The 13,581-nt window shown below is 37.0% G+C and overlaps 1 protein-coding gene across 1 annotated transcript; it reads left to right on the forward strand.

The window, feature by feature from the left end:
* Positions 1 to 2,932: 2,932 nt before the first annotated feature.
* LOC110943533 (serpin-ZX) lies at positions 2,933 to 4,548 on the forward strand. The gene is made up of 2 exons (XM_022185276.2): positions 2,933 to 3,359; positions 3,757 to 4,548. Exons 1-2 carry the CDS (start codon positions 2,937 to 2,939, stop codon positions 4,546 to 4,548), a joined length of 1,215 nt encoding a protein of 404 aa, XP_022040968.1. The 5' UTR covers positions 2,933 to 2,936.
* The last annotated feature ends 9,033 nt before the right edge of the window (positions 4,549 to 13,581 follow it).

Raw genomic sequence — 13,581 nt, forward strand, 5'->3', positions numbered from 1 at the left:
TTTTTGAAATATAACTTTTTTCTTGTTTGGTATATAAGTTTATATTTATTTAACCCGCACAATACAAAATGTTCTTAAAAATATAGTTTTTTTATTATTTAATATATAAAATTATATTTACATAACACGTGTAATAAATGAGGTTTTTAAAAATATATATTTTTTATTTAGTATATAAAATGACATTTATTAAACCCGTGTAATACACGAGGTTTTAACGTAGTTATATATTTAAAGAAACCAAATTTTAATGATATAGGTTTTATCTAACTACTATAATAAAAGAAACTAACTTTTGTATACGTGTCATTCATTAGAGGTATCCTCAAATCTATATCTATCTAAATAAATAAATAATAAATTAATATTAAATCTTATCATACTTTAATAACATATTATCCTCAAATCTAAATTGTTATATATTTTAAAACAAATACCCCTCTTATCTACTTATCTTATATTAAATATATAATTAATATATTAATATTAAATGTTATCCTAATTTGTTAAAAATATAACCTTTTTTTATTATTTGATATACAAAATTATGTTTATTTAACTAGTGTAAAACGCGGGGTTTTTAAGTATATAATTTTTTTATTTGGTAGATTTTTCAATCCGACTGTATACGAGTTTTTTTGAAGATACGACGGTTTTAATATTTATTTATGATATAATTATATATTTATATGTATATATATATATATGTGTGTGTGTGTGTATATATATATATATATATATATATATATATATATATATATTATTTGGTAGATTTTTCAACCCGACTATACACAGGTTTTTTAAGATGTGTCGTTTTAGTATTTAATACACAAAATTACATTTATGGTTTTTAAAGATATAACACTTTTATAGATCTATTCAACACATATAAGATACGGGGTTTTTAGGATGTAATTTTTTGTTATTAGGTAGATTTATTCAACCCAATTATACACGTGTTTTTTAAAGATACGACGTTTTTAGTATTTAGTATACAAAATTACATTTATTTAATTTGTGTAATACACATGGGTTTTTAAAGATATAACTTTTTATTATTTGATATATAAAATTATATTTATTTAACCAGTAAAATATACATGGTTCATAAAGATATAACTTTTTATTTAATTATAAAATTATATTTATTCAACCCGTGTAATATACGGGGTTCTAACCTACTTATATTTAAAGAAACCAAATTTTAATGATATAGTTTTTATTAAATAAAATAATAAATAGAACATTATATATTTAAAGAAACCAAATTTTAATGATATAGGTTTTATTAAAATAGAAAATAAAGTTTAAGAAGTGTATTTAAGTGATTTGAAGGTATCTACGATAATTAAAACCTATATAAAGAAGCAACCACTTTTGGTTTTGGGTGGTTGTAACTTGAGCTTGGGGTGTGTTTAAAAAAAAAACTTGATTTTTCATTTTGAACCCAAACATTTCATATGTTATATTTTGACCCCTTTTATTATTTACTTTTAACCCAAAGTTTTCCATCTTTTATAAGTTAACACAACACTTTAAAATCTATAACTTTGGTCCCACATACTTTTTATCTTTCGTAAGTTTTTCGTTTTACGTTTTGTTCAGAATTTTGCGAGTTAACATTTCGTAGCGTGCATGTGAGGTTTAACGTTTTTTGCTCTATTTTTTCATATTTAACAGACCCGTCGTAACGCGTCCATTTTTCCCCTTTTGAAAATTTGGCCGCAACTGGCAAGTCCTAGATCGACTAAGTTAATATTTTCTACATTTTACGTTTCTGGTTAATTTCTTCGCATTAACACACTGTAACGGGTGTACGTGGTTCAACGATTTTAGTCTGCTTTTCGTTTAGTGTAATTTTTACCATTTTATCTATTTTTATTTTTTTTTACGATGTTGAGAGTCGATGTCGTTATGGCATTGGTACTGCTTGGCATGGTTTTACGAACGTTTTTAACCTATTAATTTTTTACTCATATTTTGTTTCGGTTTACCCCTGTACTTCCTTTACTTAAAAACTATTTTTACGTGCATATTTTATGTACGGGTATGTATAAATATGATTTGTTCTACATTCCGATGTAAACTTTTTTTATAGATGAGTCAGATCAAATATAATACGTTTTCATTTAAAGAAACCATTTTTACGTGTATATTTTTATGTACGTTTTGGTATAAATTCAAGTTGTTATACGTTTCGATGTAAACTTTTTTGGGAAATGATTCAGGTCAAATATAATATGTTTTCGTGTTTATTTTATGTATGTTTCGTAAAGTTTGTTTCGAACCGAGTGGAGTTAAATTATGGTTTCTTTTTCTCCCATTTTTTTCGAAAGCTCTAATTAATCCCTTTCGATTACATATGCATATTTTTCTTCATACCCGTTACGTTTTTTATGTATGAGTTGGGTCACATATAATACGTTATGATTGTTTGATATGAATTTGATTTACTTTACGTTTGATCCAATCACAGTGCTTATACAACTTACATTGAGTTCACTTGGATACGTCGAAATGTGTGTTTTCATATGGTTAATGTCTCATATAACGTCTGGACTAATTCATTCATTGTTTACGATATACCAGCGCCGCAACGCGGGCGGTTCTTAACCCTAGTTGTGAAAGTAAAATGCTAAAATTTATCTGCATTGAAATCGTTTGTTATTAAAACTAAAAAAAAATATTTAAAGAAGCCGAAGTTTAATGATATTTTGATAATTGTGAAAGTAAAATTCTAAAATTTATCTACATTCAAATCGTTTGTTATTAAAATTTAAAAAAAATATATATATACGGAAACCGAATTTTTAATGATATTTTGATTTGATTTGATTATAAATAGGGTTTGTAATTTATTGGATAGGGCTTGATTAAATACATTTATCTGCGTATTTTTCTTCTTCGTCTCCTTCTTCTGTTTTACGTATCTAACAATGGCTCCTTCTAAACCCTCTCGGAAACGACCTCGTCGTCTCGACCAATCGATGATGAACAGCAACCAAACCCATGTCTCAACCGCACTTGCAACCCACCTTCTGTCCAACAAACACGACTCCAACGTAGTCTTCTCGCCCCTTTCGATCCAGGTCGCCCTTAGCGTACTATCTGCCGGTTGCAAAGGTGAAACACTTGTCCAACTCCTGGCATTCCTTAAAGCGGACACTACGGATGACCTCAACTCTCTCTATTTGCAGCTTGTGTCCTCAATATTAGCCGACGGTAGCCCCAGTGGCGGACCTAAATTGTCTTCTGTAAATGCGGTTTGGGTTCGGGAAACCCTTTCTCTCAAACCTTCTTTCAAACTGGCCATGGACACCATTTATAGAGCCGCTTGCAAACAAGTCGATTTCGGGAAGGTCAGTTTCTAATGTTTTATTTTCTCACGTTATTGGCAATCTAGTCTCACACTGTTTTTATGGACTCAACAGCGGTTTAAAGGTTAGGGCTGGACCCTACTTTTAAACCAAGTTTGCCGTTTAAAGGTTAGGGTTTGCATTGTAGATCGAATAACATATAGATATAGCAGCGTGCCTTTTTTTCAGTTTACTTTCGGAACTTAAAATTATTAGTAGACATTTTTTTTTTTCAGATTGCTCATTAAATATTCTGTGCCTCATTCCTGCAATGAATCTTGGTTATTTTGTTTACAAACTTAGGGTTTTAATGTTTTGGATTTCTCAAAACGGATCTCTATTGAAGTTACAAAACCTTGTTTTTGACATGTGGCTAATATATATTTTTTTATTAACTAAGGCTGTAGAGGTAGCCGATGAAGTAAATTCATGGGCCAAAAAGGAAACAAATGGGCTTATCAAGGAAGTCATTACTGCTCAAGAAGTTACTGATGACACAATGCTCATCCTTGCAAATGCTATCTACTTCAAGGGAACATGGAGTCAGCAGTTTGAAACCTCATTGACTGAAGAAGGTGACTTTCACCTCCTCAATGGCAATAAAGTTAAAGTTCCCTTTATGACCAACTACGAAAATCAATTCGTACATGAATATGATGATTTCAAAGTATTGGGTCTCCCATATTCGCATGGTCAAGATAAGCGTAAGTTCACAATGTACTTTTACCTCAGTGATGCAATAGACGGGCTTCCGTCTTTAATAAATAAAATCGGTTCCACATCCAACTTTTTTGACCATCACATTCCACGAAAAAAGGTAAGAGTCGTTGAGTTTTTTATACCAAAATTTAAGATAGAATTCGGGTTTGAAGCTTCTGATATGTTGAAGAAATTAGGGCTTGTATTGCCTTTCAAAGTTGGAGATGGTTTCACCGAAATGATTGACTCACCTATTGGTAAGGGCCTTTATGTTTCGACAATCGAGCATAAATCCCTCGTGGAGGTGAATGAAGAAGGCACAGAAGCTGCAGCGGTCACTGTAGTTAGTCATGTGATCAAATGTTCACGGGGGGCGGCAAGCACTTTTGTTGATTTTGTAGCGGATCACCCGTTTTTGTTTGTGATTAGAGAAGATGTGACCGGGATTGTGTTGTTTGTGGGACAGGTGATTGACCCTAGTTTAAGTATCTAGTGTCCTTACCTTTTGTTAATGGTTGCCAAAGCACTTTTTGCGTTTGCTGATTAAGAACACGATGTCGGGCTTTTACGCACCAACTGAATTTTGGACTAATACTTTTACGTCTTGACTATTTAGTTCTATTCACGCTATTGATTTGCTATGTTTTGTGACGTTCATTTTTTCCTTTTACTACAAGTAAAATATACTATAACTAACTTTCTAAAGAAAATATATGATGGTGTGGGAATCAAAATACCAATTTGGATAGAGAAATATCAACCCGCTGGATCCTGTTTAAGAATTCCATGGCCTCCGGAGCTAGAGAATCAAATGTATCAAAAGCAAAGGAAGAATCACACGCTGATTCTCTAAACAAGCTTTCTTGTGTTTAGGAACATTGGCTGATTCCGCCTTCAACGCTGCCTAGCCAGCAACAAACCCATTATCCCTGAGCCGGCCAAGACACTCCTATAAGGTTAACACAAGCGTGTTTTCCCCCTACCCACCCAAACTGACACAAGAATACCAGCTGGCCGAAGAGGGTTGTGACACAACTTGAAGTCTATTTACATGCCGTTTGTAATTTGTTGTTTTGGCCTTTGGATCATCTACTTATGCTAGGTGTTGAAAGTCAATGGCCCCAATTGCTGTACGTTTTTTTTGGTAATATATGTTCACACTTATTTAATATTTAACTAAAAATTATTCAGATAAATATAACAGTTTCTAACAAATTCAAGCCTTTCAATGCATAGGTGATCTGACTTCTAGGCATTGTTAAAATCATGGTGCACTTACAAAGTAAATTTTTGGTGATGAGCCTGAGGTTGATGTAGGTCCCTCTCGGAGGATGAGGTTCAACCTTAACCTTGTTATACTAACACACTAGCAAGTGCGGAATCCAAGCTAGTGTGCAAACCGAGTTGAAACAAGCACAAACACAACACACAAGATTCACCGATTAACACCACTTGTATTAATGCGAATGAAAGGTTCCGGTTACAAGCTCAATGTTTACAAATCAGTTTTGCAAACTCTCTAAGTGTGTGTGTTCCTGGACAGAATGCTCTCTTTCTTTTCGAGTCTATCTTTCTGTGTGCATCTATCTTTTAACATACACTGCATGGGTATATATATACCCAGCTCTGGTTGTCTGTCCGAAGGATCAGATAGATGATCGAAGGATCATCTATCGATGTCCAACCTGTCGAAGGATCTGCATTAATCTCGAAGGATGATCTATCGAACATCCCTCGAAGGTTCATCTTTCGAGCTCATCGAAGGATCTAAATTATCCTTCGATGAGCCATCCTTCGACTCAGACATTTTACAACCATATACAAACTGTTTGACCTAGTCAAACCAGGAGGACGGTTGACTTGGTCAAACTTACATGACTAACAAGAACATCGTTTTACATCGACCGAATGCAGACAAAGTACAGACACAAGTGCACCAACAAACTCCCCCTTGGCTGTAGCTTTGTCTCGATCTTTGATGATTGTAGATTTGTCTCGATCTTGATCATCTTTGATCTTCGAGTCTTCAAGACTCTGATGTCCTTTCAAGTTTTCAATGTCGGAGGATCTTCATAGTCTTCACGTCTTGAAAGCAGAGAGTGTATCAACAAACTACCCGTATCATGTAGGAAGTGTGTTGACAAACTCCCCCTTAACATAAGCTCCCCCTTGAGTTATGCTCGTGAAAGACTTGATCTTTATAGCTTGAGATCCTTGTGGTGTTGATGATGGCCAGCGGCAACTCTATCATCTTCATCTTTTGAGCGCCTTCACGTCGTGTCTTCATTCCGAAGCTTGTCATGGACCATGTTCTCCTTGCCTTTAGAATCTGCACATGCAAGAAATCTAAACGCGTAATGAGAACAACTGCTTGGAATATAGATAGCATAAACAAATGACACACGAATGACCATGTCACAATCAAACACCGTCCGACAGTTTGAAAGTTTTACAAATTTATCAATTTTAGTGTCTAACTTTCAAACCTTGCAAATTTCGACCGTTTACGAAGATTTAGTCAATTCGGTTTTCGTTCAGGTTTCAGGCAACGAAGACTCGAGTTCCAACATCGTACAATCGAAAATAAAATAGAAATAAAATCTTTTTGGCGTTTTTTTTTTGAATATTTGAAATGTAGAGACTGAAAGCAGTAAATAAATATGTACAGACATTCTTTTTGCGAGTTTCGAGGGTAAGAGAATCATATCAGTGTACGGTCATGCCAAAACGCTCTTGTTGTTCAGTTAGTTAACATTAAGATAAGCACCCTATAACGATTATCGGTATTGTTGTCCACTTAAGCTCAGCTAATCAGATGTAATCATGGCGCGGGGATACGTTAAGGTATGATTTATACTTACCGACCAGTGTTCATCCACATCACGACACATTCCCGTATCAAGGTATGCACGAGGGTTCATCTTACCGGTGAGTATACCGATTATCATCTGTTTGACCGTATATGATGTGAGATTCTCACTTATTTTGATTGAAAACAAGCCCTATGTGATAGAATCACTTATTGATGAGGAACTTGATTTTCAGATGCATGAGGGCACAGGAGCAAGTCCGTGAACAGGTCAGTACTTTCGTACAGCAGAGAGACGAACTTGACTCCCAGATAAATGTGATATATTATCACTTATTTTGAGGGACATGTGATTGTTGATCACTTATTGAGGTCGTATGCAGTATGTATACGTATGTATAGTATCATGGAAGGTCTAGACTTGCGTCCCCGTTATTTTTCGGTAAAAGATACAACCATGATACCCAGATGAAAAGCAGCATAAAGACCGAATATCTCAGAGGTGACCTCTGCAATCTATCAAACGAAATTTCGGTACTAAGACCATATGCCAATGAGTGGTTCCCACCTGGTCTTCAGTCGGTTTAAGATTTATATCACCCTGCACACTTTAAAATGATTGTGAGCCTACCGCTACATCTTATATAGAGCTGCTTATCGTTCTTCATTTAAGGTTTAAAGAGGTTTGGATAGACCACTAATGTAATATCACTTTCTCTTTTGCTCGCCAGGAAACTCATTTTTGTTTTTCTATTGTTTTTGTGTTTTTTGAAATTTTTCGATGTTTTTGGATTTTTCAAATTTTGGATTTACTCCCCCTAAAGTCAATAAACTAAGACAAATTTAAAACACAAAGGTGTTTACAAAAATGATTTTCCGATGTTGGTTTTACTCTGGCTTGACCTTAATGCCGTTTACCAATAATAAGAAGTCAAATCTAGATTTGTCAAAAGCTTTGGTAAAAAGGTCGGCACGTTGGTCATCGGTGTATACCTTAACAACATCGATTAGCCTTTTCTCAAAGCAATCATGTATGAACTGATATTTGATTTCGATGTGTTTGGTCTTTGAATGCTGCACACAAAAAAAAAAAAAACAGGATTTCTAGTGAGGCAGCAATGTATTCAGCTTCGCATGTTGATGTAGCGACGCACGTCTGCTTCTTGCACTGCCATGTGACTAGGCGATTTCCTAAAAACTGACATCCAGCCGTTGTGGATTTACCATCGATTTTGCATCCGCCAAAATCAGAATCACTGAAAGCTACCAATTCAAAGTTATTATCCCTAGGGTATCATAGACCGGTGTCAGGGTAACCCTTCAAATAACGAAAAATCCTTTTGACAGCTGCAAGATGTGAGGACTTCGGATTGACTTGATATCTGGCAAGCAGGCACGTTGGGTACATTATGTCTGGTCTTGATGCTGTGAGGTACATAAGAGATCCGATCATTGCGCGGTAGTGTGAAGGACTAACAGCTTCACCCTTCAATTCAAGTCTGGAGTAATTCCGTGATTTGTTGGCAATGGGGTACCAATGGGCATTGCATCAGACATCTGGAACCGGCTCAAGATGTCACCAACATATTTAGTCTGATGGATGAAGATTCCAGACTCAGTTTGTTGCACTTGTAGCCCCAAGAAGAAATTCATTTCCCCCATAGCACTCATCTCGAACTTATCCTGCATAATGCGTTCGAAATTCCTACACAAGATATCATTAGTAGAACCAAAAATAATATCATCAACGTATACCTGTACCAGAAGAAGATCTCCATCTTGTTCTTTGATGAAAAGAGTACAGTCGATAAGACCTCTTCGAAAACCATTCTCCAGCAGATAATTAGATAAGGTTGCATACCAATCTCGCGGTGCTTGATGAAGACCATAGAGAGCTTTGTTGAGCAACCAAACTCGATCGGAATGGATAGGATCTTCAAAACCTGGAGGCTGTTCGACGTACACCTCTTCTTCAACCACACCATGTAAAAATGCACTTTTCACGTCCATCTGATAAACCTTGAATCCTTTGAAGGACGCATAGGCTAGAAAGATTCGAATTGCTTCGAGACGTGCAACTGGTGCATACACTTCGTTGTAGTCGATCCCTTCAATCTGACGAAAACCTTGAACGACTAAACGCGCTTTGTTCCGGATAACAACTCCGCGGTCATCCTTTTTGCATTTGAAAACCCAACGGGTGCCAATCTTCTTGTATCCAGCAGGTTTCTCTACGAGTTTCCAGACACCCAGCTTCTGGAATTGTTGCAATTCTTCCTGCATTGCTTCCACCCAAGAATTATCTTTCATGGCTTCTTTCCAAGTTCTTGGCTCTTCCTGTGAAACATAACACGCGAAAGACCAATCGTTTTGTTGCCCGGATTCTCGAATTGCTGCATACAGGCCTGCATTGTTGTTGTTCCGCAACATGTTTCTTGTTTGAATGCCACTTTGCACATTTCCAATGATGTTTTGTTGAGGATGGGTATTATGAATCCTTGTTTCAGGATTATCTCGAACTGGAATATTGATACCCAGGTTGTTAAGATTAAGATCAACAACCAAATCAAGACCCAGAATTGACGAAGAGGATGATGCAGTAGCTTCAGCTGTTCTATGGGCATCCACCGGAGGAGTACCTTTCGAAGTACCATGAACTGCTGTTGTAGGGACTTCTTGATCTGCATCTAGAAATTCATCATCCTCTGAAGATTCGTTCAATTCGGTTGCATCATGAAAATCCTCATTGTTGAGAGTATTATTGTTCACCGAAGAAGATGGTTCTTGATTGACAAGAATTGGACGAACCACCGATGAAACTGTTGCATTGTCACTCTCGAAAAACATCCTTGCCGCAACATTTTCTTCAACGGCTTCAATATTGATCGAATTGAAAAAGTCATCGTACTCAAACATCCAAGGTTGACCAGGACGTTTGACTGGCAAGGTATGCCTTTGTACTCTGACCTCAGACCATTCTTCGACCCTTTTTGTCTCTAGATTCCAGACTCGTAAGTTAGGGGTGGCATACCCAAGAAAATATCCCTCAATTGCCTTTGCCCCAAACTTTCCATTAGGATCGATCATTGTGCATGGAGCTCCAAACGGTTCAAGATAAGACAAATCTGCTTTCCGTTTGTTAATGAGCTCAAAGCAGGTCTTGTTGTGCCTTTTGACTGTAAGGACTCGGTTCAATGTATAACATGCAGAGGCCACAGCTTCAGTCCAGAATGGAATAGGTAACTGCGACTCTACCAACATTGTCCTAGCAGTCTCGATCAATGTGCGGTTCTTACGTTCAGCGACGCCATTTTGTTGAGGAGTATAAGCTGCACTAAACTCATGAAGAATACCTTTTGAAGTGCAAAACTCCGCCATGGCATGAATCTTAAATTCAGTACCATTGTCGCTACGTATCCGCCTAACCTTTAATTTATACAAATTCTCAATCTGAACGATCAAGTTTTTGATAATTCCAAAGGTTTCACTCTTGTGTGCCATGAACGCCACCCAAGAAAATCTTGAATAATCATCAGTAATCACGAGACAGTATTGATCACCCCGAATACTTTTGTGCTTGACTGGACCGAACAAATCCATGTGCAAACGTTCAAGGGGAACTGCCACCGTGTTGATCTTCTTTGTAGGGTGCTTCTTCTTTGTTTGTTTACCCTTTTGGCACGAAACACAGACGTCTTGAAGATGGAAATTTTTGAGAGGAACACCATTCACCAATTCATTTGAAACCAAATGATTCATTTTGCGCAAGTGAATGTGACCCATTCGTCTGTGCCAAGAGATAGAGTCTTTTTCTGTGGCTTTTGAAACGAAACATGTTGCTTATGCAGACGTAGTAATAGCTTGGCTCATATCAAGGACGTACAAATCATTTATCCTTGGAGCTGACAAGAGAATCCATTCTTTTGGGATCTTGAAGCCGGGTTTCAGCACATAACATCCATTAGCATCAAAGTGTACTGAGAATTGCTTGTCACAAATTTGAGAAACACTAAGAAGATTGTGATAAAGTTGTTGCACAAAGTTGATCTTGTCAAAGCTGACAATCCCGTTGGATATCATTCCTTCACCCGTAATATATCCACCTTTATCTCCAGCAAAAGCAACATAACCTCCTCTAATAGATTTGACGTCGTAGAGAAGCTTCATGTCGCCTGTCATGTGCCTGGATGCCCCACTATCAACAATCCAATGACTACTGATAGTTCCTCCTGGAACACCCTGCACATGAACTCAAATGATTAGTTGGAGATGGGGACCCAAGCCATTGAGGTCTTGGGTCTTCCATTTTCATCAATAACAATAACCTCTTGTCTTTGATGATTGGTGAATTGTGATGGTCCCCCTGATTTAGTAACCGTTTTTGGTTTCCAGGTCTGTTTTGTTTCACCAGTGTTGTTCTTTAAAACTTTAACTTCTTTGTTGTTGGAAGTTTTTGAATGGTCTGGTTTTACAGAAACAGTTGTTTTGTTAACCACATCGGTTTTAAATGCCTTTTCAATTTTCTTGACCTGTTGGCATTTCTGTTTCTTTTCCCTTTCTTTTACAAGGCGGGGATCTTGTTTTACAGAAACGGATCGCTTGCGGTCAGTTTGGTCACGGGGAACATCAACTTTTTCTTTTTTGCTTATGAAGATATGGACAATTTCGAATTATATGTCCAATAGTTCCACATTCAAAACATGATCTTCGTTCAACAAACCCCGAAGTATAATGTGATCGTCTAGCCGATGATGATGAACTTTGTGAACCCGAGGTACTAGGTTTTGAACTACTTAGTTCATTTCTTTTCTGTACGGTCGCTTTCTTGACAAAATCCAAATTTGATTTGTTTTCAAACGTTTCTATTTTGTCCGTTCCCTGTGATTTCACAAAGTTCACATTTTTCTTCTTCTTTTGGTTCGGCTTCTTTTGTGTTTGAGCCGGTGCTTTTCCTTTTGGCTTGGTGTGATTCTGCTGTTTTGGCACTGTTGGTAATTTCTTATTGCCAAATTGTTTTCGAACTTCGGCCTTGGGAATAGGAGGACACTGTGTAACTGTAACTTGTGGTCCTGTCTTTCCCAAAAACTTACTAGTCGAGTTTTCAAAGACTTTACTGATTAAGAATTGATTAACATTCTTAATGGGAAAATCTTTGTATGAGTAAATTTTATCATCCCCAACCAACGTGTACAGCAAATTCTCACTCTCCGACTCTTTTTCAGGAACGGGCTCGATTGCAATAGTCTTAGCGGGTTTTGCAGGAGGATCACATAGAATGTAATTCTCGAGAGGTATGTCCTCATCTTTGACTACCGCATCAGACTTTGCTATGATAGCATCATCAGATTCATCATCAGAAGAATCAGCATCCTCAATAATGACAGGAGGATCCTGATTCAGTTCAGCAGAAGACACACATGCATCTGCTGAAGTATCTGAATCTGGTGATACTTCTTTCTTGTATCCAAGCCCTGTGGCAAACTCCTTCACATCTAGAGGAACAGATGGTTCAAAGAACACTCTATCCTCCTCATCAGGCATGGCATCATAATTGTGTCTAACTGGTGGTGGACATTTCTTGTAGCCTATGCATGTGACATCCCGTTTCTCTTTCTGAACGTCAATGATGTGCTCCAACACATAGCTAGAGCTCAAATAACTGTCTAGCTTAAGTTGAATCGCATCACTTTCGGTTTTCACACCAGCCATTTCTTTTTGCATAATCTCAAGGCGAGATATATACAAATTGATGTCAGTTTGTTTTCTTGAAACAATTTTAGTTAGTTCGGTTTTATCTTTCTTTAATGTTTCAATTACCGACTTAAATTCCTTTTCATGGTTCTCGTAAAACATGTTGGCTTCAGTGCATTTTGAAAGATCCATAGTCAATTTCTGGTTGTGGATGAATGTTACATCATATTTCTCTTGCAAAACCTCATGTTTGCTTTGCAATTCACACCACTTGGCACTCAAAGAACCATGTTTGTCTTGCAAGTCAAACAAACTAGCTTGTAAAGCATCATGTTTGCCTTGCAACTCAGACATGTTTGCCTCTAAATCAGCACATTTAACATGCAAACTATCACAATTATCACAATTAATAACAGTGGGTTCATCGACACATACCTGATTTGAAGAACTGTCGACATTAGCCATAAAGGCTGAATGGAGAGAAGACGAAGAATAAGCAGCTTGATCCACCAAAATAGATCTTCTATCAGTTCTTGCTGCAGCTTCCTCCAAAAGCTCATCAATATCAGCATCAACCGAAGTACTAGATGTCTCGCCCACATTTTCATCGCCTGAACTTGAGGATTCTTCATCTGAACTCCTTTCATCCTCAGAAGATTCACTACCATTGGCGGAAGATTCTCCACCAGTGGTGTGAACTAGATCCTCCACAACCTTAGCAAAGCATGCTGTTCCATCAGGAGCATCACCACTCAACTGAATAGACCAGTCACAACCTTCATCAACTTGAACCACAAGTGCCTGGTTGGCATTTGATGGTCCTGCTTGGTTGTTAACCGGTACCAATGTACGTTCATTGTTCCTTGCTTGGTTCTGATTTGCCCTGTTCCCTTGACCTCTGAAAGGATTTTGGTTCCCATGTTGAGATGGCCTCGTACATTCACGTTTGAAGTGGCCACGTTCTCCACAATTAAAGCACCTCACAGCCTGTTTATCAAACCCATACTTGGTGTCTTTCTTGCTTTC

The sequence above is a fragment of the Helianthus annuus genome, chromosome 5 (genome assembly GCF_002127325.2).
Source record: "Helianthus annuus cultivar XRQ/B chromosome 5, HanXRQr2.0-SUNRISE, whole genome shotgun sequence".
NCBI lineage: Eukaryota > Viridiplantae > Streptophyta > Magnoliopsida > Asterales > Asteraceae > Helianthus > Helianthus annuus.

Bases quoted from the DNA above. Each gene is read 5' to 3' on its own strand.
- LOC110943533 (XM_022185276.2), top strand. From the start codon at position 2,937: ATGGCTCCTTCTAAACCCTCTCGGAAACGACCTCGTCGTCTCGACCAA. The intron at 3,360-3,756 runs GTCAGTTTCTAA...TTATTAACTAAG, and splicing joins AACAAGTCGATTTCGGGAAG to GCTGTAGAGGTAGCCGATGA.